Here is a 25,533-nt window from a genome sequence, read left to right on the forward strand (position 1 = left end):
AAAGTGATATTTACATTTATTTTGAACTTTTTAAAGAACATTTCTCATTTATTATTGCTTGAGTTAATATTTTTGATTTATCATTTATTTCACAGCATTACTTTAAAAAGCTGCTTATCAGTATGTTTCACAAATTGAGCTATTTGTCATGATTATGTCAGACTTAAAATTTTCTGTTGAACTTGGTTTTATTTTCGAATGCCAGAATGTTGAAATTTGCCTTATAGAATATTATTTTGATAGACTGAAGTTCTGCTGTATACTAAATTTAAAACAATTAATCTCTTCTTTAGCTTCAAAAGCAGTGGATTGCCTCTTGGATTCAAAGTGGGCAAAGGCCAAGAAAGGAGAGGAAGCTTTATTTACAACAAGGGAGTCTGTGGTTGACTACTGCAACAGGTACTCTTTCTTTCTTAGTGAAGGATAATGTGAATAGTAATTTTAAAATGGTCGCCATGGTCTTAAAGCTCCTTCCCTGTTTTCATCATTTAGTTCTGTTACAGCATAGCTCAAGCATGACTTTTATGTGTAACTTGGATATCTTCAGTACCTCAGGAACTGTGTTTATTTGGAGTTAAACCATCATATTTTTATAGTTTTTATTTGTGTTCTGTTAAATTTGTACATTTGCAGGCTGACTGAACTGAGGGATCAGCAATAAAAAAATCATACACCAGTGCCTATTGGGAACATAAAAGTTCTTTTTTTCTAGAGAAAACAGGCGGGGAGTCTTTTCCAAAACTTTGTCAGGGATTCCTAATTGACCTGTTGTCCCTGTTGTTTGTGTCTACCCACTGAGCCATTAGCTAGGTACACTCTTCTATTTTGTTTGTGATTGCTATTGTATTCCTTGTGAAATCAAGGCAGCTGTGACATCTATCTTTTCTTGATTCCAAGATGAAGTATAGACAGTTTAGTAACATATCCATGTTTTTTATAGGTACTTCTTCTTTGGAAAAAACTTTTCATGGTGAATGGTGTAAAAAAAGTCCATTTTTTGGGAGTCCAGTGGTTAGGACTCTGTGTTTCCACTGCAGGAGTCACAGGTTTGGTCCCTGGTGAGGAATCTAAGATCCCTCATGCCACATGATGTGGGCCCCCCCCCCCCGAAAAAAATCACTTTTCTCTTGGAAAGAAGTATGCTGGTTTTGTCCCCCCTCCCCCCCCCCCCACTTTTTCCCCTTGGTTTATTTACTACTTAAACATATTTATTAAGATGTTAGTAAATCAGATTGTTTCTGTGACAGTGAATTTTATAATTGGTTGGAATTTGAAATTTTAGATTATCTTATATATTTAGTGGGGAGAAACACATAGCATTTACTAATATATTGATTAATGACATTTAAAGTGGCAGCCACATTTTAAGTCCTCAGTGAGTTGCTATTTCCTTCTCCAGGGAATCTTCCTGACCAAGGGCTCAAACCTGAGTATCCTGCATTGGCAGGCAGGTTCTTTACCATTGAGCCACCTGGGAAGCAGCAGCCACATGAGAACCCTCTTAAAAAACACTGTGAAAAAAAATTTCAGTCTGTCTTCTAAAGCTGTAAAGTTGAAGAATTGTTAAATGTTTCTTAAAATTCTTACCTGCCAAAAAAAAAAAAATTCTTACCTGCCAGGAATTCCCTGGTGGTTCAGTGGTCAAGACTCCTACTTTCACTGCCATGGGCCTGGGGTTCGATCCCTGATTGGGGAACTGAGATCGCACAAGCTGTGCTGCACAGCCAAAAAAAAAAAATTCTTAGCTGCCAAAAACTGGAGTCATTAATGGACCTTTCAGAAACAATGAAAATTTCATCGTTGGGGCAGGAATTAGCTAACAGCATGCAGTCACTATTTTCCTTTGTAACCATCTGTGTATTAGAACTCCAAAGTGCAAATTTCCCTACCGCCTCAAAACAGACTTATTTTTTATACATAGTGTAAAAAGTAGAAGATGGTGTAAATGCACAAACAGAGAAGTTAAATCACTTACCAAAGTCACAAAGCTAGTAAGTGGCAAGCCAAAAGTCTAAATCCAGCCATCTAGCTTTGTAGTATAGTCCATGCTCTTAACCACTGCACTATACTATCTCCTCCAAAATAATGATCCATTTAATGAAGCAAAAATTATGATGAAGGATTAACCTGTCAGTATTATTTGAATATTAGTGCTCGCTTTGGCAGCACATAACACTAAAATTTAATATAAAATCTGAGCCCAACTTTCCGAGATAAGCAGCCAGTATTAATACATTTCTCTTGGCCTTTTGGGAGACTTGATACTTTGTTATATGAAAAGCAAAAAGAAACTTGAGTACAGAGATGGTTGTAGCAATACACTCACATTTTATTGTATATGTTATTCCCATTTGTATCAAGCTTTCTGTGTCCTTTTTGCACTAAGATAGAGAAGCATAAATTTTTCGAAACCACGTCTAATGATAACCATAGAGACCTCATGATGACCAGCCCTCATGGGTTCCTGACTGACTACAGGCAAAACCACAGAGAGGCACTAGTCCCATCTCATTCTCTGAAGTGTGCTTGAGGGAGGTTGAGGAAAAACAAAAGAAAACAGGAAACTGTAGTATGATACACAAAACAGTCTTTTCTAATATGTTCCATGCCTTTTCTTGGCCTGTTTCAAGTACAGACTCTTAAATCTTTTATCTGGTGTCATCCTCACCTTCCTGTGACCTTGCATCTCCAACCCCCCAGTCCACTAACGTCCTTTTCACTCTCATTCCTTACCACACTCATTCTCTTTTCTGGTCTTTTTCTGGTAATAACTACCACTTTCCCCACATGGTTCTATCCTGCCTGCCGATAAGTCCCGCACAATTCTATCTCTACTATTTAGTATTCCCCAGGTCCTCTAGCTTACATTAATCTAATATTCTACAGAATTTATAAAGGTAATATCATGCAGTTTGGTCCTTAACTGTTTAAATAGATTTGTTACATGTGTGTTTTTTTGTTTTTTTGTTTTTTTTAATTTCTTGCCTACTAAATCTGAAGGCACTTGGAGGACTGTTTTATACTTGACTGTAACTCCACAGCAGTTAGCTCAATGTGGGCATTTAATAAAACCTCACCCTTGTTAGATAAGTTAAAGTCCTAAACACATGTCTGGCATTTAATAAACATTTGTTAAACCTGGGAAAAAATTAAGAGGTGAAGAAAAGTAATAAGCAATTTAGTGACATTTTGCAGGCTGCTTTTAATCCATTTATTTATTCTACAAATACTTATCAGGTATCTATTATAGGCCAGGCCTCAGGAATACAAAGATAACTGTGACTTGGTTCTTGCCTCCAAAGCACATATTGTAGTCTGTTAAAGAAGATTTGTGACTAATTACAATACGGTGTGTTCTGTAAGAAAGAAAGGAGAAAACTTTAAGACTAGCCTCACAGAGAAAATGTTTTAATAAAATTTTGAAACATAAAATAGGTGATTACCCAGCAAACAATAGGATAGTGGACATTTGATCCTGGCAGAGGGCATAGAACATCCTGAGTTAGGAAAGTATGAGTAGTCTGTGAAAATGTCAGTTTATGTAGATGATTTATTCTATACAGTGTGTTTAAAACTAAATAAATTGAGGCACTGATTTTATTACAATAGTAAGTGTCATCTCATTTTTTGAGGCATACGGTGATTTGAAGTAGACATTCTCTATCAAGGACTAAGTCAATGATTCTACTTATTAATGAATGGAATGAGGGTATAATGTAATGATTTATAAACCAAATGTGTTTTCTCTATTAAATGAAATTAATGATTTCACTACAGCGCTAGTGATGGCTAACATTGAGAACATGCATTCCAGGCACCATGGTAAAAATCTGTATGCTTCTCATTTAGTTCTAGAAACCCCTATGAAATAGATACCCCATTTTAGAAATATACTAAAATTAAGTAACTTACCCAATACTGTATAGCTAATTAAGTGGTAGAGGTGATATTTGAATCCATCTACCTGATTGTGAATTTCTCATTACCAATTTTGATTGGTTAATAATCTTACTTTTCTTCATGGGGTGGAGCAGCTGTGCAGAAGAAGTAACAGAAGCAGATGTTCCTGCTGGTTCTGTCCTCTTCTGTAACTGCTTGTCAAGGGAAGAATTGTTTTTTCTGCTAAAGTTCTATGGTTTATTTTTTAAATTATTTATTTATTGATTAAGAAAATTTTTTTCACTAAAGCAAAGAAAACTTTGAGAAAGCAAAGAAATTTGAGAAAACTGAAAATGATGCAGAAGAAAATCCAAATTACTAATGATGTTGCCTCAGGAATAATTACATTACCATTTGAGACTATATATTCAAGTATCTATATGTATACACATGTACTCTTAATATATGGAGAGCTATAATATGAACTGTAGTATGAAATGCTGCTCTTCAATTAACATACAGTGAGTAAGATATATTTTCATTTTCATACTAAATTGTAATGAATGATGCTGATAGAAAATCTGGAAATTATATAAGTGAAAAATAAAGAAATTAGAATATTTTCATTATAAATTTTTGTAAGAAAGTGATGTAGAATGAAAATTAAAGATTCCCCCCTCATTCAGATACTCACCATTACTCTTAAATCTCACTTTCTACTCATAAGTAGTTAAATATTAAGGGTCTCATTTCAGATTTTTACTTGTTTACATATATGTATATACATAAACAGATAATCACATATGTATGTGTAGTAGATATTAATGCTAGATTCTTTGGGGACATTTCAGACACTTGCACAATTGTATGCTGTATAGCTCTTAACAAGACAAAGTCCAAATGAGGAGACCTAGAAATGAGCTTTTTGGCAGTGTTCATGGGATGGTCCTAATTGGGCAGCAGAAAGAAGCCCAGCCAAGCAGGTCAAAACACAGGTAGGCACAACATAAGGATCAGAAATAAGTGATATTTGGCCAGGAAGGAAGCGTCTAGTTAGCAAGTGATATGATGTGTTGGAGCAGGCACCAGTAGAGGTAGAAAGGTGGATAGTTACCATTAACAGGCCCAGCTGATGGCAGTGAGACCTAGCTTCTAGGTTGTGTTTTGATAGTTATCCTTTATCAAGACAGTAATGAAGGAACAAATGAGGAACTCTGAAACTGGAACATAAGATTTGAAAAGGTTTTCTTTTAGATGATAAAAATAAGTGTAACCAGTTGCTTGAGTAGGATTAGAAAAGATTGAGTCAACCAAGGTTGACTTAATTTGGTCTCAGCTGAGCTTCTAAACTCATCAGATAAGAAAATGAACAACAGCAACAACAAAAGAAGAATAACAAAAAAGAACAAAGCAAGCCTCTCACTCTTAAGTTTATAACAAATATAACATGAATTGTATTAGAAGAAAAAATGCTGTGGATAGGATAACAGAATTTGTTGAGAGAAACACATAGTGCTGTCTTACCAAATATTTTGTACAGTTTTTATCATGATACTGTGAAGAATTATTTTCAGAAATCTCAGCATATTTAGTTATTCATTATTTAATTGAAGATATTTCATTATAGTGGTAGGCTGAATAGTGAGGTACGTGGAGAGAAGAAAATAACATCAAGAAAGACATCTGAAGACACAATTTGACTCAACAGATCATGGGCACATTTTTAATCTATTAACATTTAACTGTTTTATTTTCCCTATATATTTATATTCCACTTATGTCCAGTCTTGAATTTGAGACTTAACTTTAAATAAGGCAGAATTTTGATTACTCCTTATGAACCTAAAGAAAAACTTAAGGAATCTCATTAAATTATATAGTTGAAAATTAGATTTCATATAATCAAGTTGACTGCACAAGTTTTCAAATAGACTGTTTTTCCATGTTGTAATTTCCAAGTTGTAATTTTTCTTGTGACTTGCCAATGTATGTCTTTCTTTGTTCACTTTATTCAGGTTTTGATATTTTTGCTTTTCTGTCTACATCTACATAATGGATAGGGAATATAATGTCATACCTTTTTTTTAAAGGCTTTTAAAGAAGCAGTTTTTTCATCGGGCACTAAAAGTAATGAAAATGAAGTATGAGAAAGACATAAAAAAAGAAAAAGAGAAAGGAAAAGCTGAAAGTGGAAAAGAAGAAGATAAAAAGAGCAAGAAAGAAAATCTAAAGGATGAAAAGACAAAAAAGGAAAAAGAAAAAAAAAAAGATGGTGAAAAGGAAGAATCCAAAAAGGTGATTTTAACTAGAATTAAGTAAAAATAAAAAATTTGTTACACGCACATTATCACTACTGGCATATCAAGACCTTTAAAATCTTACGCAGCAGCCACTTAAACCATATTAGGGTTTTTATAAATACCGTGATTGAGAATTTTGATTTCTGTGTCTCATATAGTAAAACTTTGAGTATATCAATGTCATATTCCTTTTTGCTTGTTTGTAAACACTTTTTCTTCTATTCAACTTGTTTTTATAATAGGAGGAAACTCCTGGAACTCCCAAAAAGAAGGAAACCAAGAAAAAATTCAAGCTTGAGCCCCATGATGATCAAGTTTTTCTGGATGGAAATGAGGTGAGAGTATCTACTTTATAAGTAGAAATCCAATTTTCCATAGGAGTTTTTAGAATTATCTTTGATGCCTTCACTAAGAAAAGAAGTAATTTAGATAAATTTAACCATGTAGATATAAAATCTACCCTTTTTAAAAATGAATTTCTCTGAATTTAAATTTATAAAAAATTTATTAAATCAGAAGTATATTCAGTTGTCTATGATAGGTAGAAAACATGAAATAACAGTGACTTAAGATGGATACTTCTCTCTCATTAATGAAACCTGATGGTAAGCAGATACAGCAGCTCCATGGTGGATCTGAAGTTTTCTGCCTGTGTGAGGCAATTAGTAAGGATTATCTCATGGTCCAAAATGACTGCCAGCCTTATATATGCATCCAAAGGAGGGAAGGAAAGTGAGAGACATGCTTCTTTTTTAAGGATACTATCCAGAAAACTGGCAGTTTCATTTCTGCATGGATTCCATTGGCCAGAACCTACTCACATGCTCATGCCTTCCTGCAGTAAAGTCTTAGAAACATGATTTTTATACTGGGTGATCCTTTGCCCAGTAAAATATAGGGTTTCCGTTACAATCAAAAGGAAAAGAAGCAGAATGGTTAATGAGGAACACATACTGGTTTCTGCCTCTCACAATCAGACACATTACTATAAGGGTCTAAAATTTTCAACATTACTTGATGCTTTACTCAAAATCATTTTAATGATTTTAATAGCATGTTTTGTGTGGTGGTAGTCTTCCATGAAGACTACTTAATTTAGTCATTTAACCATTACAAAACATTTAGTTATATACTAGCCATTGAGTTGTGAATTTCTTGCTATGCTTAATACAAAGGTAGTATAAATTTTACAAGTAGTGGTTCTTAGAGCTGTGAGCTTGAAATTCTGGTAAGGCTTTTCAGAAAACATGTACACTAGGCTCATTCCAGACATACTTGCATGAGGATCTCTAGGATGGAATCTAGAGTATGTATGTGTGTGTGTGTTGTATTACATTTCCCTGGGTGATTCTGATGTGAAGCCCTGTTTAAGAACCAATGTAATAGAAGACCACAGGTCTTTCTTCATGTGAAAGCTCAAATGCCTTCAGCTAAACATCAGGTTAACTCTATGCCAAGTCATTTTTACAGGTGCTGGGAATAGCATGATGAAAACATAAAATTCTCTTCTTGAAAACTTTTCTTTTAGTCTAGCAAGCATACAAACCAGACATACTTCATTTTGTTGTGCTTCAGAGATAAAGTGTTTTGGGAGGGGGTTTTGTTTTGGTGTGTGTGTGTTTGTTTGTTTCACAAGTTGAAGATTTACAGCAGCCCTACATTGCAGTCTATCGATGGAGTCTGTCGACTTCATCTTTGTAACAACATTTGCTCACTTGGTATGGGTCGCATTTTGGTGTTTCTCACAATATTTCAAATCCTCTTCCAGCAAAAAAAAATATGACTCACTGAAGGCTCTGATGAAGGTTAGCCTTTTTTAGCAATAAAGTATTTTTCACTTGGGGTATGTACATTGCTTTCTAAGACATGATGCTATTGTACACTTAATATTGACATAGTGTAATGTAAATGTAACTTACATATGCACTGGGAAAACCAAAAAATAAAAAATTGTATTATTGCAGTATTATTGGAGCTAATCTTGCAATATCTGAAGTATGCCTGTACTGTATTATGACATGGATAGTATTATGATGGGAGAATACCAATCAGGGATGTTTAATCTAATCAAATGAGGTTTAAGGATGGTCTGGAGATCCTGGACACTTGAGCTGAGCCGTGAAGGATGACTGGCAGATTGCCAGGTGCACTGCAAAGGAGTTAGAGGCCTATTAAAGGAAGCAGCCTGAGCAAAACCTTGGGTGCTTGCATGCCCAAAAAGGCTAAGGTTTTATTCTGTACAAAGAAGGATGCTTTCAAACTTTTTAAAAATTTTTATCTATTTTTTAGTTGAAGGATAATTGCTTTACAGAATTTTGTTGTTTTCTGTCAAACCTCAACATGAATCAGGCATCGGTATACATATATCCCCTCCCTTTTGAACCTCCCCCCATCTCCCTCCCCACCCCACCCCACCCCTCTAGGTTGATGCAGAGCCCCTGTTTGAGCTTCCCGAGACATAACAGCAAATTCCCGTTAGCTATCTATTTTACATATGGTGATGTAAGTTCCCATGTTACTCTCCCCATACATCTCACCCTCTTTTCCCCTCTCCTCATGTCGATAAGTCTCTTCTCTAGTTCTCTTTCTCTATTGCTGCCCTGCAAATAAATTCTTCGGTACTATCTTTCTAGATTCCTTATATATGCATTAGTATACAATATTTGTCTTTCTCTTTCTGACTGACTTTCACTCTGTATAATAGGCTCTAGGTTCATCCACTTTATTAGAACAGACTCAAATGCATTCCTTTTTATGGCTGAGTAATACTCCATTGTGTGTATGTACCACAACTTCTTTATCCACTCATCTGTCGATGGACATCTAGGTTGCTTCCATGTTGTAGCTATTGTAAATAGTGCTGCAACAAATATAGGGGTACATATGTCTTTCTCAGTTTTGGTTTCCTCAGGGTATATGCCTAGGAATGGGATTGCTGGGTCATATGGTGGTTTTATTCCTAGTATTTTAAGGAATCTCCATACTGTCTTCCACAGTGGCTGTACCAATTTACATTCCCACCAACAGTGCACAAGGGTTCCCTTTTCGTCACACCATCTCCAGCATCTATTTTTTGTAGACTTTTTGATTATGGCCATTCTGACTGGTGTGAAGTGATCCCTCACTGTAGTTTTGGTTTGCTTTTCTCTAATAATGAGCAATATTGAGCATGTGTTAGCCATCTGTTTGTCTTCTTTGGAGAAATGTCTGTTTAGCTCTTTTTCCCACTTTTTGATTAGGTTGTTTGTTTTTCTGGTATTGAGTTGTATAAGTTGCTTGTATGTTTTGGAGATTAATCCTTTGTCAGTTGTTTCATTTGCTATTATTTTCTCCCATTCTGAGGGTTGTCTTTTCACCTTGCTTATAGTTTCCTTTGCTGTGCAAAAGCTTTTAAGTTTAATCAGGTCCCACTTGTTTACTTTCGTTTTTATTTCCATTATTCTAGGAGGTGGGTCATAGAGGATCTTGCTTTGATTTGTGTCATCGAGTGTTCTGCCTGTGTTTTCCTCTTAAGAGTTTTATGTTTCTGGTCTTAGATTTAGGTCTTTAATCCATTTCAAGTTTATCTTTGTGTATGGTGTTAGGAAGTGTTGTAATTTCATTCTTTTACATGTAGCTGTCCAGTTTTCCCAGCACCACTTATTGAAGGGGCTGTCTTTGCCCCATTGTGTATCCTTGCCGCCTTTGTCAGAAATAAGGTACCCACAGGTGCGTGGGTTTATTTCTGGGCTTTCTATCTTGTTCCATTGGTCTATATTTCTGTTTTTGTGCCAGTACCATACCGTCTTGATGACTGTAGCTTTGTAGTATAATCTGAAGTCAGGAAGCTTGATTCTTCCAGCTCCATTCTTCTTTCTCAAGACTGCTTTGGCTATTCGAAAATTACTAGAGCTAATCAGTGAATTTAGCAAAGTTGCCGGATACAAAATCAATACACAGAAATCACTTGCATTCCTATATGCTAACAATGAAAAATCAGAAAGAGAAATTAAGGAATCAATCCCATTCACCACTGCAACAAAAGGAATAAAATATCCAAGAGTAAACCTACCTAAGGGAAATAAAAGAACTATGTACAGAAAATTATAAGACACTGATGAAAGAAATAAAAGATGACATAAATATACGAAGAGATATTCCATGTATCTGGGTAGGAAGAATCAATATTGTGTGACTCTACTCCTAGATGCAGTCTACAGATTCAGTGCTATCCTTATCAAATTACCAGTGGCATTTTTTACAGAACTAGAAGAAAAAATTCCACAATTCTTAGGGAAACACAAAAGACCCTGAATAGCCAAAGCCGTCTTGAGAAAGAATGGAGCTGGAGGAATCACACTTTTAAAGATGGGAAATGTCTTTTAAAATTTGTTTCTTTAGAGTGCTAAGTGGCAGAAGTGACATCTGTAGATCTGATTTCCAGGATAAATATGCAGAGTTAAAAAAGAGGATTGTTGGAACCAGATCAAAAAGACAGTAGCAAAGAGCTTTGGTCAAAATAGAACCAGGAAATGGAAGAGTACTGTTATTTATAAAAACCAAGAGAATAAAACTAAGAGTTTTATGGTTGATGAACAGAATTTAATTATTCTAAATGAAATTTCTGTTGTATAAAGTAAGCTTTAAAGCAGTAGTTCCCAGCTTTGGGGCTGCAGATCCTCTGTAATAATAATATTGCAGAGAGTCATAGAATCTTTTATGTTCACTGAGCATAATCTTTAATAATGGTCCTTTGTGTCTCATCAGTTGGAGAGAACAGGGTGGAATTGAGAGCTGATGGATCTGTCATAGGGCCTGACTGCAATCTGTCTTAACTGTGCTCTTTGATTGAGTCTACTCTGCTCATGCCTATATACATCATTACCATAGGGACAGAAGGCTGTACAATTGCTTGTCTTTAAGTTGAATAAGTAATGGTTAAGAAATGGTTTGCACCCAGGAGTAACTTGTTAAAAACATGCAAGTACATGGAAGTGTACTTAACTGCATTACCTAATTTATAGTTTTAAAAATAATTTTCTAACTGAATATATACCCAAGAAACCACTGCTACTAAAGAAAAAGTCTTTGAAATTTGTTTAATTTTTAAGTAGTTCTTATGTGTTAATAGGTGGGAACTAACTGTTGATCTGATGTGATCTTAGAACTTTAAGCACTGGAGTTTCTTGATTCTTCTAGGTATTTGTGTGGATCTATGACCCAGTTCACTTTAAAACATTTGTCATGGGATTAATTCTTGGTAAGTACACTTTCTAAAATTTAGAAAGGAAAGTAAACAATACAGAAGTCAGAAAGAAAATGTTTAACATAAAATAGCTATTTTTTAAAAGTACATTTTAAATAAAGCCAGAATATAAATGATAAACTGAGGAAAATATTTGCACTACCTTAAAGCAAAGATCTTTAAGAAATTAACAGCCTGCTAGAAAAATGGTAAAGGTAGCTCACAGATAAAGAAACACAGTGACCAATAATTGTTATACTTTATCACCCTCATGTTAAATACAAACTAAAACAATAGCAGTTATCAAGAGGACTATAAAGTGGAATAGTACCTATTATTAATGAAGGTCCAACACTTAAGAAAAACCACTACTATGCTCCAGTAGCTGTTGGTATGTTCATTGTTTTATTTTTTATGGAGGGAAGTTTGATTATATCTTTCAAATTTTAAGTGTATACACACTGACCCAAGTGTTCTGTTTCTAGGAATTTATCCCATGGCTGTTCATAGTAATACAGTTGCATAAAGTGTCTGTTCAGAAATATGCATTGACATTTAATTCTAATCCAAATCCTTCAGACTGTAGTTAGAAGGATAATTAGCAAATATCTTTTAAGTTTTAAATGCCTTGCTTTGTGACCTAATAGTTAAACTTCAAGGAATTTATCCTGTACCTTAATCAGTTGCACACATGGGCATTGGTAATTGTTGCACTCTTGTCAATAATAGAATAAAGCTAGAAACAATTCAAGTCTCTCAAAAGGAGAATGGTGAATAAATTACAGTACAAATACATGCCAGAATATCATGCAGCTTTGAAAGAATTAGATAGGGTTTACTTGCAGAAAGATATCTAGAATATATTAAATGAAAATTGTGAAAGAGAATATTGTAAGCTCGTTTTTGGGGGAAAAAATCTGTGTGACTAGTTTTAATTGTATACAGGCAGTTTCTGGGCATACAAATAAGAAACAATAGTAGTTAACCTCTGGGGAGTGGACCAAGAATTGGGTAAAGACTTCACATTATACTTTTTTGTTTATTTTTAATTGTTTTTTACTTTATTGTTTTATTTATTACCATAGGTGTGTGTTATTCCTGTGAATTTGGTTGGGGGTAGGGGTAGAGAATGATTTAACAAGTAGAAAAAAATAGATAGCAGTTGAACAAATGTGATCAATATGTTATCATAGGATACCATTCAAAATAATAAATCCAACCCTTAGCTTGTAAATGAAATAGCTAGAATTTGAATCCTGGTTTCTCTTGCTCTAAACACCTAAATACCAGTCATTCTTCTGGTTATTCCATGTGGTCCTACTGTACTTAGGGGAAAAAAACTGGAGATGCTTGTATACAGTTTCCCTATCACCAAACATTATCTGTATCAGAATCATCTGGTGAGCTTTTCATTCAGTAGATGTCAGTGTTTCACCCCAGAACCAATCTACAGGGAGGGATCTTTGAAATCATTTTTGGTTAGTTTCATTGGTTGATTATTTATTTAAGCATCCCTTTTTGGTAGACAGATATCTTATAGTTAAAAATGAAGTTGAAAACAGCAGCAGTTGATCATTTAAGGAGCTGACAATTTCACGTTTTTAGACAGCACTTTTCTAATTATATATAATTTATACTAGAGAAATCTTGACCTAATATGAGAATAGTAGTTAAAATGTTAGGTTGAACTATGCAGTGATTGATAACTGAGCATTTTATATGTTTCAGTAAGTTTATGTTTTATTCTCCCCCTAGGGGAATGTATATTCACTGTCTTGGCAACTGAGCCATTTAACATTTTAATCTAAGGTTTCTATGTGTAACTTTACGTTTCTTGTTGCAGTGATTGCAGTGATAGCAGCCACCCTCTTCCCTCTTTGGCCAGCAGAAATGAGAGTAGGTGTTTATTACCTCAGTGTGGGTGCAGGCTGTTTTGTAGCCAGCATTCTTCTCCTTGCTGTTGGTAAGTATTGTTACTAGCAAGACTGACCTCAGTAAGAGGTAGCTGTTAAGCAGTTTGGACTGTAATCTGGAGCTTCAGTAAAACTAAATAGCAAAATTAATGTAGGTGAATTAAGAAGTATATGGGCCTACTTTTTTGGTCATATCCTAAAATTGACTCAGGCTTCAAGCAGTATATGTGTTTAATTAGATTTACTCTGTTGTGACGAAAGGCTTTAATATGTCTTAATCTGCAAGTGGGCTTCCCTGGTGCCAATGCAGGAGACGCAGATTCTATTCCTGGGTCGGGAAGATCCCCAGGAGAAGAAAACGGCAACCCACTCCAGGAAATCCCTGGAAATCCCTGCCTGGAAAATCCCATGGACAACCTGGCAGGCTGTATAGTCCATGGGCTTGCAAAAGAGTCAGACACAACTTAGCAACTAAACAAGAGTCTGCAAATAGATATGCTTAAAATTTAGCTGCCATAAGGACTTTAATATTTTTACAGTGATTGGTCATTTAATAAACATAATACTTTCAGTAAACATTTTTTTTTGCTTAAGACAAATGAAACTTATATTAAACATTTACATTTTATATAGTAAATGATTATAAACAATTGATTTGCCATTTTTAGGAAAAATCAGTTTGTACCATGGACCAAAATAAGTTCTTGGTGCATTAACAAGTTTTAAAATCCTTTTTGAAAATCAATAAGAAAATACAAATTAAAAAAAAAGAAAATACAAATGTTATTTTACCTTTCTGAATGATTAGGGGCTTTCATAGCTAAAAATAAAGCATTATAAAAATAATCCAATTAAATTCAAAAGAGGAAATTAAAAACAAATGATTAATAAATATATGAAAATTGCTTATCACTAGGTGTCAAATAATTAAGATAATGAAGTCTTTTTGGCTTATATAATTGGGAAGATTTTTTTTGAAATGGAAATACTCAATGCCAAGAAGGATTTGACTAAAAGGAAATACACCTAAATATATACCTAAATATAAATAAATGGTGGTGGTAGTTATGAGTGATTTTAGGATTCTTATTTACACTTGTCTGTATTTTTTACAATGACCATGTTATTTAATATGAGGACAAAAACAAATATTATTTTGCTTAAAATTCTAGTCTTTGAAGATTTTTTTTCCTATTTAGGGTGAACTGGTCTAATTTAGTTTTTCATTTGGGAAATAGCAATGTTTTCCTGCTTTTTTAAGCTGTTTAGTGATTTTTTTTTTTCCTATCATATATAATTCTTTGAATCATTGAGAGCTTATGTTGCTATATAATAACTAAGTTCTGATTATTTTCCTCAAATGATAAATCAGCTTTTCTACCAGAACATATAGGAGTACTTATTTATAAAAAATTTTTAAACAACCAGAATACTGATTTAATATCTGTTTTTAGAGGACAGAATTTGACCAAGATTGTCTGAATGAGATGTGTGTTACTCTGAGATTCTATGATATGTAATGTAGTAGATTATTATGTTTATAAAGCATTACTGCTGTAGCCGTAACCAATAGCCTTAAGCAATTTCCCTCCACCCTGGACATCAAGGGGTCCTGATTTGGTGCTACCATCCATAGACCCAGGGATTCATCAAGTATTTTCATTCAATTCATCATGTTTATTGGCCTCCATTTATGGGGGGATTTTCTGACTCTGTGTGAAACCTTATGAATACATCCACCTTTCAGTTTTTCCTTCCTCTAGCCTATTCACCTTAAAAATAGCCCCTGAAGCTTCTGCATGTAACAGCACATTTGCAGGCCAAAAAATAAATGTCTAAGAGCGTGAAGCAGGTAACTAGTGGTAATGTACTACCTGCACCAAGAATGAGAAGCCATAAAATTTTATCTGCCATCAGATACACTAGTCAAGTTGATGTCTTCTGATTCCCAGATCCCTGAAAATTTAGAAGGTTTTTTAAATTTTTCAGCAAAGGTTAATTTCCACTGAATAGAGTTAACCCACTTGCTTATCTTTCATTTAAACTGATATTCACAATAATTTATGGTTATTATCTTGTTTTGTTCTTTAAAGTATTGTTTCCTTAGTAATTCTTTTTTTATAATTTTTCATTTTAAATATACTGGGAGTTTAAGTAGCAATGTATGTTAAACAGCCTTGTCAATCAAATCAGAAAATAAATCCTACATTTTTGTTACTTCTCTTAGAATCCTACATTTTTGTTACTTCTCTTAGAAAATGTTGTTTCCCTTAGACAATTCCAAATATACTATTAAATGGTTTGATCTGTATCCTACTTATAAATTGGAGATTTTATTATATTATCTCATGAAGTATTATTTATTGGTCAAATTAAATTTGGTGTTGCTTTGAACATGTATATTTAGTATTGCCTTTTAAAATAAGACCTTTGGCAATTCTCTGAATATGTCACTTTTAGTACAGAAATGATTCAGTTCAGTCAGTTTAATCACTCAGTCGTGTCCAATATCTTTGCGACCCCATGGACTGCAGCACGCCAGGCCATAGAAATGGTATGACAATACATATCACAGTAGTTTTTCCTCATGATTCTTCTCTTTTTGCCCCTAATAATATACTGCCATATAGAGAAAAACTATTGGAAAAAAAAAAGAAATCTGCTACACCCAAAGGGATGCGATTTTATTTGCCACTTTAATGTTGCTTTTTCTTGGATTTCAGGCGAGATTTCATATTATGAACTGTTGTATAACCCTTCAAAACCTATTGTAACATCATAATTCTATTTGGATAAAAAAATATGCAGCCTCCCTAAGAGATGTTCATTACTTCTTTTTATCAATGGTGTTTATTCACTGATTTATTTCATAATTTCAAGCATTTTTGCCTTTTCTGTTTGTATGCACAAAAGATACTGGTGTGTATACAGTCTTTCAGAATATTTATGTTCTTTTGTGAAAACAGAAATTACTGCTTTATAAAAGTCAAGGCAGCTATAACTATTTTACCTGTCTGAAGCTAAATAATGGAAGAAACATAGATGAGCTTTTCTCAGACTTTATTAGAAAACAATGATAGGATTATCTGTAAAGAAAATGAAAACTAAAATGAAACCCAAGAAACCTGTCATAATTAATTAGCTCATAACATTCACATAATCATGACCTTTAAAAAAGTAAAATCCAGACAAATCACTCAGCTCTGTATATTTGATAAATTAAAAGAAAGCTATATGAAATACTGGGGTTTATGATAGTTCAATACTATAAACTTTAAAATTCTCAGTTACTTCCATTATCTAACCATTGTTGATCCCATGGACTGTAGCCTGCCAGGCTCCTCTGTCCATGGAATTCTCCAGGCAAGAATACTGGAGTGAGTAGCATTTCCCTTCTCCAGGAAATCTTCCCGACCCAGGGATCAAGCCATGTCTCCTGCATTGCAGGCAGATTATTTACCATTTGAGCCACCAGGGAAGCCCATAGTTATCATAGTGCTCTAAAAGAGTAACTTCAAACCTATTTGTTAAGCCAATCTGGATTTCATTTGCATTGTATGTTACTTAATACTGGGAAAATGTTGTCCTTAAATAAAAAGAAATTGTGCTTAGGAAAATGTTCTCTTATTGTTCCAAAGTATTTTTACTTAGAAGACTTACCCTTTAGGCAGGGTTAGCACGTGCCTTGAACTCATGATACATTTAGGGACCCATGGAAATAATTTCATTTTCATTTCTTCTAAAATCAAAAGTAACAATATATACACTTCTCTATAATAGTGAACCTGTGCAGGGTTATATTTGTGTTTATACCAGAATGGCTGTAAAAAGCATAATTTTTTATATTTTTTAATGGAGGAATTGTCTTACAAAGGAAAAAGTATCTAGGGAAGTCGTAATGCAGCCCTGCTTTCTCCTTTCTAAGGCTTCTTAAGATCTCATTCATCTCTTGCTTGCGTTTATTTCCTTTTTTCTTCTACCATGATTTCACGCATACTTCAGGGTCCAACTGGCAGCTGTGTTTATTGAACTGTAACATAGCAAAGTACATAAGTTATAAGTATATCCAAGAAACAGTGCCCAGATTAAAAAAACAAAAGCACTTTTTTGAATGGCATTGTGGCGTTGTGCCCTCAGGTTCAGAGCAGAATGCTGTGTGCCTGGAATACTCTTGATAGCTGCTAAACTAAGATTTAACTGTTTATATTTAAGGTGCATGTAATATGCAAATAGGAAGACTGAATGTTTTCCCTCTTTTTCATTAACAAATATTCCCTGCTGTCTGAGTCAATGCTTGAATTATTCAATTAGAGAAATTTTTCTCCCACAGCTCGTTGCATTCTGTTTCTCATCATTTGGCTCATAACTGGAGGAAGGCACCACTTTTGGTTCTTGCCAAATCTGACTGCTGACGTGGGCTTCATTGACTCCTTCAGACCTCTGTACACACATGAATACAAAGGACCAAAAGCAGACTTAAAGAAAGATGAGAAATCTGAAACCAAAAAGCAACAGAAGTCCGACAGTGAGGAAAAGTCAGACAGTGAGAAAAAGGAAGATGAGGAGGGGAAAGTAGGACCAGGAAATCATGGAACAGAAGGCTCAGGTGGAGAACGGCATTCAGACACAGACAGTGACAGGAGGGAAGATGACCGATCCCAACACAGTAGTGGAAACGGGAATGATTTCGAAATGATCACAAAAGAGGAACTGGAACAGCAAACAGATGGGGATTGTGAAGAGGAGGAGGAAGAAGACAATGATGGAGAAACAACTAAATCTTCACATGAAAAATCATAATTGACTAATTTGGGGACTAAATATGTGCAAGAGGTTGGATTTTCTATGTTGGCTGATCATCATAATGTACACATGACATTTGTAGCATTCTTTAAATCCATTTACTGAAATGGATTTGACATCTAAGCAGTTATATTCAGTCCTTCATTTCATATAATACTATTATTGGTACAGTCTAAAGCCATTTATAAATTTTATCTATTTGATAATTTTACAGTAAATAGGTCTCATTTATTTTGACAATTATCAAAGATGCACTTTCCACAATGACATTTAGATTAATGGCATTTTTGATAGTTGTATGGCTTTTTACTGTTAGGCTAATCAGAATAACTAAAAGGGATAAAAATAAACACCAGTATTTCAGATTAAGCATAGTTTTGTAGCCATTTCACAGTTTCTTTGAGATGAAATGCTTAAACTTATTGTTCTTATTAGTTTAGCTTTTGTTGATTATTAAATTATACCAGAAAACTTCTAAGATTCTAATTTAGCAGGGTTCAAAAACATTTTGTGGAAACAAGCCAACTAGTAATAATGCAGCAACACTTTTAGTTTAGCTACAAATTCTCCTTTTCCAACTTAGGAAATCCAAACTGATTTGTACGCCTGATTCAGAGTAAGATGGTCATCTCCAACAGAGGGAGCAAGCAGAATTGGCTGGAAGGTGATGGTTCTTCCCATTTCCTTGTCGTAAAGTAAAATGTATTCTGTACATAATTTACAAATAAACATTTTATTTTAATTGTTACTTATTATTTAGACATTTTCTCAACACTTAAATTTGTACCATTTAAGGGTATGTTTTTAGAGAGATGGAAGTTTCAATAACCCACAGAGCATCTGTGATCTTTCTACAGCAGCTTCAGTTTTGTGCCAACATTCCATGTATTTGAATATGAGTTGAAACGATCTTTATTAAATAAGAGCAGACTTAAAGTAGCTGTTTGTACACCTTAATGTTCATTTTGATTTATCTTAAGTCTCTACATTCAGAAATGGGGTACTATATTATCAGACCAGGAGAACTGCTATGAAAGATAATTTACTGTTCTAAAATATCAATTAAAAATAAAGAGCATAAAAGAAAACATAAGAGTACTATTGGACTCTAATTGCTTTCAACTACTTTTGCAGTCTGATTTCATGTCTTGCAAACCTTAGTTGCAAATTTTTAGGAATATCGTGTGTTTACTTATGAGCATAATCATTCCTTGAAGTTATACTCTTACAAAATGATAGTGAATATTGAATTATTTTCCTTCAGTCAGAGCATTTTGTAGTTGAAATAGGTGGTGTGTATAGTTCTTCATTTTTCTTTAGGCTGTTGCCCATCTAAGTGTTAGACTAAAGATTTAAATTTTTCTAAGTGTGAAAAACTACACTTTCTGTATGCAAACACATTTTGTTAAACATGGCTTGTTTGCTTCTTTATAGTATTCCTTGTAAGTGGACAGAAATGTGGCTATTTGATGTTAATGCAGCTCTCTGAAGGCTGCAATCAGTTTAAGTTTCCTCCTAGCAAATATTCATTGATTTAAGTGCCTGGGTGTTTTTCCCTCACATTTCAGAGCTCTCCTACTTTATTTCCACAATAAGGGATGCATAATTATAACTTCTGAGCTTCTTAATCATCAGTAGCATTAATACCTATTTTGGGATATGATAATGGTACCAAAAGTGTCTTTCGGAAATAAAAGTGATTTAACCTTTACTGTTGTAACAGTGCCCAGGCACTCAACATTCATCCATAAGCTCTTTATAATGTATGTACTATGTCTCATCTTTAAGGCATTTGAAGCCTGGCAAGAAAGTCAGCTTCTTATTGATATGTATGGATTCTTAGAGAATGTTGGTCCAAATTTTTTGAATATTTGAAGGTCCCTGGGGGAAAATGTCATTCTTACTGTGGCTAGGAAGCAAGTTAGAAATTTCAGCTCTTTTACTATTCAGAGTTACTTACTTTAAACAAAAAATCAAAAGACTGCTACTGTTACATTTCTCAAGAATAATAGATGGCTGTCTTTGTTGACTAACATCAAATATTCTTATGCCAGAGCATGGGAAATTGGTTACATTAGTCAATGGAATGGTGATTGTTTATTTTAAAAAGACTTCAGATTTGCTATGCTACTGTAAATAGAAGCATAACGCCTTTGGATAATGTAGGATTTATTGTGTAGTGGGTATAAATTGGCCTAACTGATACGCAGGATTGAATTAACCAACTGAGTCCAGATAATAATGCATTTGTGATTGTAAAGTCAATGTATTAAGTAGATTGTTTTTGCTTTTCCCTCCCACTGATTTCTTTAATTTTCAAGCTATATGGCCTTCTAGACAACTTTAATTGAAATAATTTGGATTTAGCTTAATACTATCAAAAAGTAATAAATTTTAATATATCATATTAAAATTATGTGCAGGTTTTAATGTTTTCCCCCTTCCTGGTTTTGCGTTTTGAGTGCCACTTAGTTGCTAATATAGAAAAATCTTTGGTGTCTTTTGTAAATTGAATTTTCTTTTTTGAATCTTTATTAGGAACTAGAAAACAGCACGTATCATCATCATTCATGGTAATTAGGTTCTGTAAAATCACCGTGTTGCATGCTTGCTAAGTTGCTTCAGTCATGTCCAATTCTTTGCGACCCTGTGGACCGTGAGTACTAGAGTGGGTTGCCGTGTCCCTCTCTAGGGGATCTTTCTGATGCAGGGATCAAACCCACATCTCTTAAATCTCCTGCATTGGCAGGCAGGTTCTTTACCACTAGCGCCACCTGGGAAGCCCATAAAGGTACCCACCAACACAGAATTAGCAACTACGGAACCGTTGCTCCTAGGGGGAATATTGGGGTTATTCTGTGAGTCCCTGGCCACGTGTTTACCAACGAATCAACACATGAACTTGTTTCAGGTGTCTTTCTGCTTTGTTAACTAACGTTGAATTCATGGGTCAACAGCACCATAGCTTCATGCCCAAGCCAAGTCTATCTAACACATGGACTTCCTCCATAAGGTCTATCACTGCCGTCTAGTACTTAGACACCTCACAGCATTTCAGCACTTCACTTGGGGGCTATTTTAGGGGCCATTTTAAACAGTAAAACCGCCAATTAAAAAAACCAAAACACAAAAATGCAAGAAACAGTGTGCTAAATAGAGCAGAGGATGCTTGTTTGAAATATATGAACTGAATCAAGAACACAGCATGTCACCTTGTCACCCTCAACTGGGAGCATATGCATTGGACAAGGTCAAACTTTTCACCACTCCATGCATGACTCTGAAAGCACCACGAAAGTTTTAAACCACAGGCAAGTTTACAAATAAGAATCCACAAATAAGGAGGATGAACTGTACTTAACTGTATTATAAAACTGTGACATATCTGTCTGATCTACAGAGTAGAATTTATTGCTGATCCATGCTCCAGTATTTCCATAACATCTTAAGTATCCGTTCTGACTGAAAGTAAATACGTAGTTCCTAATTGCAGTTTCCTTTTACTGTATGTTTCAGTAATATTTCAGTTCTTCGTCCATTCATTCAGTAATACCGAACAGTTAACTTGCTGGAATTTTAGCGGTAGCCGTGGGTTTTTTTTTTTTTTTTTTTAATTTTGCCCTCTTAGACCATCGAATAGTTTGAACATCGTTGTGGTAGAAATTTGCCAAGTGTGCTGGATATCTCTACCTCTTTCAGTCCCACTCTGCTCTCTGTCCCCAAAAGGCTGATGAGTGGGCCACAACAGTGGGCCTCTTCGCCTCCTGGCTTCTGGGTAGGTTTGGCTAAGGAGTGTCTTGGCTGGAGATCTGAAGATGGTCAGAGATGGTCTTGGCTCTCCCACAATGAGCTACCTTAATACTCAAAGGTAACTGCTTCCTCTAAACTTTGCTTATTTCTTTAGATTTGCCACTGCTTGTTCTCTTCCCTTCTGGCCAAGGGGTGATGCTAGATCTGCTACTAGCCAGGAGTTGTTGAAGCTATTGTGTTTCCTCTTGTGAAGTCCCCTACACCCCACATCTTTGTTAGTATCTTCTCAAAGTGTCATCATTTAAGAACTATCTGCTCCCTGTTGGGAACCAAGACCAGTAAACCAAAGAGAAGTTCCTAGAGAACAATTCTGAGGAGTTCACCTCTGATGGGTCCTTATCAACAAACATTGTTAGAAAGTATCTCACAGCCTTACAGAGCATGCCCTAACAGTTTGGATAACTGAAATCCTATTCTAGTGGATACCTATGCAGATAACCACACAAAGAAATGAATTTGTCTTTAGCAAGCTCTTAAGCCAATGTCTGTGGCATTTAGTTAATGTATTTTTTAGTAGATCCAAATGAATTTGGATCTACCTAAAGCCAGACATCCTGGAATGTGAAGTCAAGTAGGCCTTAGGAAGCATTAGTACAAACAAAGCTGGTGGAGGTGATGGAATTCCAGTTGAGCTATTTCAAATCCTAAAAGATGATGCTGTGAAAGTGCCGCACTCAATATGTCAGCAAATTTGGGAAACTCAGCAGTGGCCACAGGACTGGAAAAGGTCAGTTTTCATTCCAGTCCCCAAGAAAGGCAATGCCAAAGAATGCTCAAACTACTGTACAATTGCACTCATCTCACAGGTGAGCAAAGTAATGCTCAAAATTCTCCAAGCCAGGCTTCAAACGTGAACTGTGAACTTCAGATGTTCAAGCTGGTTTCAAAAAAGGCAGAGGAACCAGAGATCAAATTGCCGACATCCACTGGATCATCGAAAAAGCAAGAGAGTTCCAAAAAAACATCTATTTCTGCTTTATTGACTATGCCAAAGCCTTTGACTGTGTGGATCACAATAAACTGTGGAAAATTCTGAAACAGATGGGAATACCAGACCACCTGACCTGCCTCTCGAGAAACCTGTATGCAGGTCAGGAAGCAACAGTTAGAACTGGACATGGAACAACAGACTGGTTCCAAATAGGAAAAGGAGTACGTCACAGCCATACATTGTCACCCTGCTTATTTAACTTATATGCAGAGTACATCATGAGAAGCGCTGGGCTGGATGAAGCACAAGCTGGAATCAAGATTGCTGGGAGAAATATCAATAACCTCAGATATCAGATGACACCACCCTTATGGCAGAAAGTGAAGAACTAAAGGGCCTCTTGATGAAAGTGAAAGAGGAGAGTGAAAAAGTTGGTTTAAAGCTCAACATTCAGAAGACTAAGATCATGGCATCGGTCCCATCACTTCATGGCAAATAGATGGGGAAACAGTGGCTGACTTTATTTTTCTGGGCTCCAAAATCACTGTAGATGGTGATTGTAGCCATGAAATTAAAAGATGTTTACTCCTGGTCATAACAGGAAAGTTATGACCAACCTAGACAGCATATTAAAAAGCAGAGACATTACTTTGTCAACAAAGGTCCATCTAGTCAAGGCTATGGTTTTTCCAGTAGTCATGTATGGATGTGAGAGTTGGACTATAAAGAAAGCTGAGCACCGAAAAATTGCTGCTTTTGAACTAAGGTGTTGGAGAAGACTCTTGAGAGTCCCTTGGACTTCAAGGAGATCCAACCAATCCATCCTAAAAGAGATCAGTCCTGGGTGTTCATTGGAAGGACTGATGCTGAAGCTGAAACTCCGGTACTTCTGGCCACCTGATGTGAAGAGCTGACTCATTTGAAAAGACCCTGATGCTGGGAAAGATTGAGGGCAAGAGGAGAAGGGGACGACAGAGGATGAGATGGTTAGATGGCATCACCGACTCAATGGACATGAGTTTGGGTAAACTCCAGGAGTTGGTGATGGACAGGGAGGCCTGGCGTGCTGTGGTTCATGGGGTCGCGGAGTCAGATACGACTGAGCGACTGAACTGAACTAAACTGAAAAGGCTCATAATCTCTTACCTCAGCCCCGCCTTAGAGGTTTTCTGGAGTCAGATCATCATACTTTGGTCTCATCTTGTTTCCAGTGAGTGCTAGATGACTTCAACATTTTTGTGCCGTGGATCCTGTCTCAGAATGTTGTTTTTAAGTGCAGAAGTAAAATGCATAGCATTACAGACAAAACCAGTTATGTTGAGGTGTAAGTTATCAAAATATGTGTGTGATAGAGTAATGTATGTGTTCATTTAATAATCAGATCTAGTAGAGAGCTTAATATCTGCTATGACATTGAGGCAGCAAGAACAATGTATTGAGATCTCTGCAACTACAATGTGATATGAAAGGACCTGAATCCTATTAACGACAAAGTCGCATTACTGCCTAAAACGTCTCTGGATTATATGCATCTATAATCAAAAGGAATACTTTCAGTTATAGCCTAGTGAAAAAAAAAATTTTTTTCCTAACCAAGTTCACATATCTTCCAAATTCTGACAAATCCCCTTAGAGTTCTGTGGACTCCAGGTTAAAAACCCTTTACCTAGATAATCAGATAACACCAATATCAAGTAGATCTATAACATTATATTCAAAGGTCAGTGATACTTAATTTAGCATAGTTTAGTAGTTAATGTAATTCACAGCTCACATCTACTTCAGTAACACATACTTAGCAAGTTCCAAGTTGGGACAGCCTGTAGGACCAGCCAGCTGGCATGCTGCTGCCATGATAATATCTGTGCACTGCTTCACCTGTAGCAAGATTGTTGGCAACAAGTTGGAGGCCTGCCTGGGGCTGCTGCAGGCTGAGTACACCCAAAGGATACCCTGGATGCTGGCCCAGAAGCACTGCTGCAGCGCTGGCCCAATTGGATCTAACCAAGACGCTGCTCAACTTTGCGACCCTGGAGGAATGATGGTTTGCTTAGAATCTCTTCCTTTGGGGACCACTCCTCCTTCTGTAGCCTCCTCATTCCATTCTAGGATGACTGACCCCATGGAAGAGCACATGACCCAATGCAGACCAAGTCCTCTCTTCATCATCTATAATAGAGTTCTAAGGACGAAGTGTACCTGGAGATGCCAATGACTGTGTTTCCTCCAGGTGGACTGCGCCTGTCTAGAAATAAAACCAACATGAAAGCAGCAGAACCAAGGAAGAAAAGACATAATGCCATCATGGAACTCCTAGACCTAGCCTTGTCTAAAGCTCACCCTGGATTTTTCATGAGCAAGCAAATTTCTCGTTTTTGCTTAAGCTATTTTGTGAGGCTTCTGTCACTTGGAACTGAAACATGACTGACTGATGCAGGATAGTAAGTATGAACAGTGATACTGAAGTACCGTTGGAGGGAATTGATTCAAAGGAAAGTGTCACAGTCACATTTGCATCTTAGGCTATACTAACCACATGGAAATGGACTGATGACAAGCAAGTCTAGATAGAAGATGTGGCTATTGGAGTGACCATATGAATATTTCTTAATAGTTCTTAAATTTACATGTTCTAACCACAACTTCCCTCTTGCTTTAAAATAATTAGAAATT

The 25,533-nt window shown here is 35.6% G+C and overlaps 1 protein-coding gene across 1 annotated transcript in view; it reads left to right on the top strand.

The window, feature by feature from the left end:
- SEC62 (SEC62 homolog, preprotein translocation factor) overlaps positions 1–19,212 on the top strand; it is a 28,286-nt gene extending 9,074 nt beyond the window's left edge. The window contains exons 3-8 of the mRNA XM_061168298.1: positions 294–399; positions 5,970–6,174; positions 6,422–6,514; positions 11,358–11,418; positions 13,247–13,366; positions 17,647–19,212. Coding sequence (XP_061024281.1) covers positions 294–399; positions 5,970–6,174; positions 6,422–6,514; positions 11,358–11,418; positions 13,247–13,366; positions 17,647–18,116 — 1,055 coding nt within the window. The 3' untranslated portion in view covers positions 18,117–19,212. The remainder of the gene's footprint in view (positions 1–293; positions 400–5,969; positions 6,175–6,421; positions 6,515–11,357; positions 11,419–13,246; positions 13,367–17,646) is intronic.
- The last annotated feature ends 6,321 nt before the right edge of the window (positions 19,213–25,533 follow it).

This window comes from Dama dama, chromosome 19, assembly GCF_033118175.1.
Source record: "Dama dama isolate Ldn47 chromosome 19, ASM3311817v1, whole genome shotgun sequence".
Classification (NCBI taxonomy): Eukaryota; Metazoa; Chordata; class Mammalia; order Artiodactyla; family Cervidae; genus Dama; species Dama dama.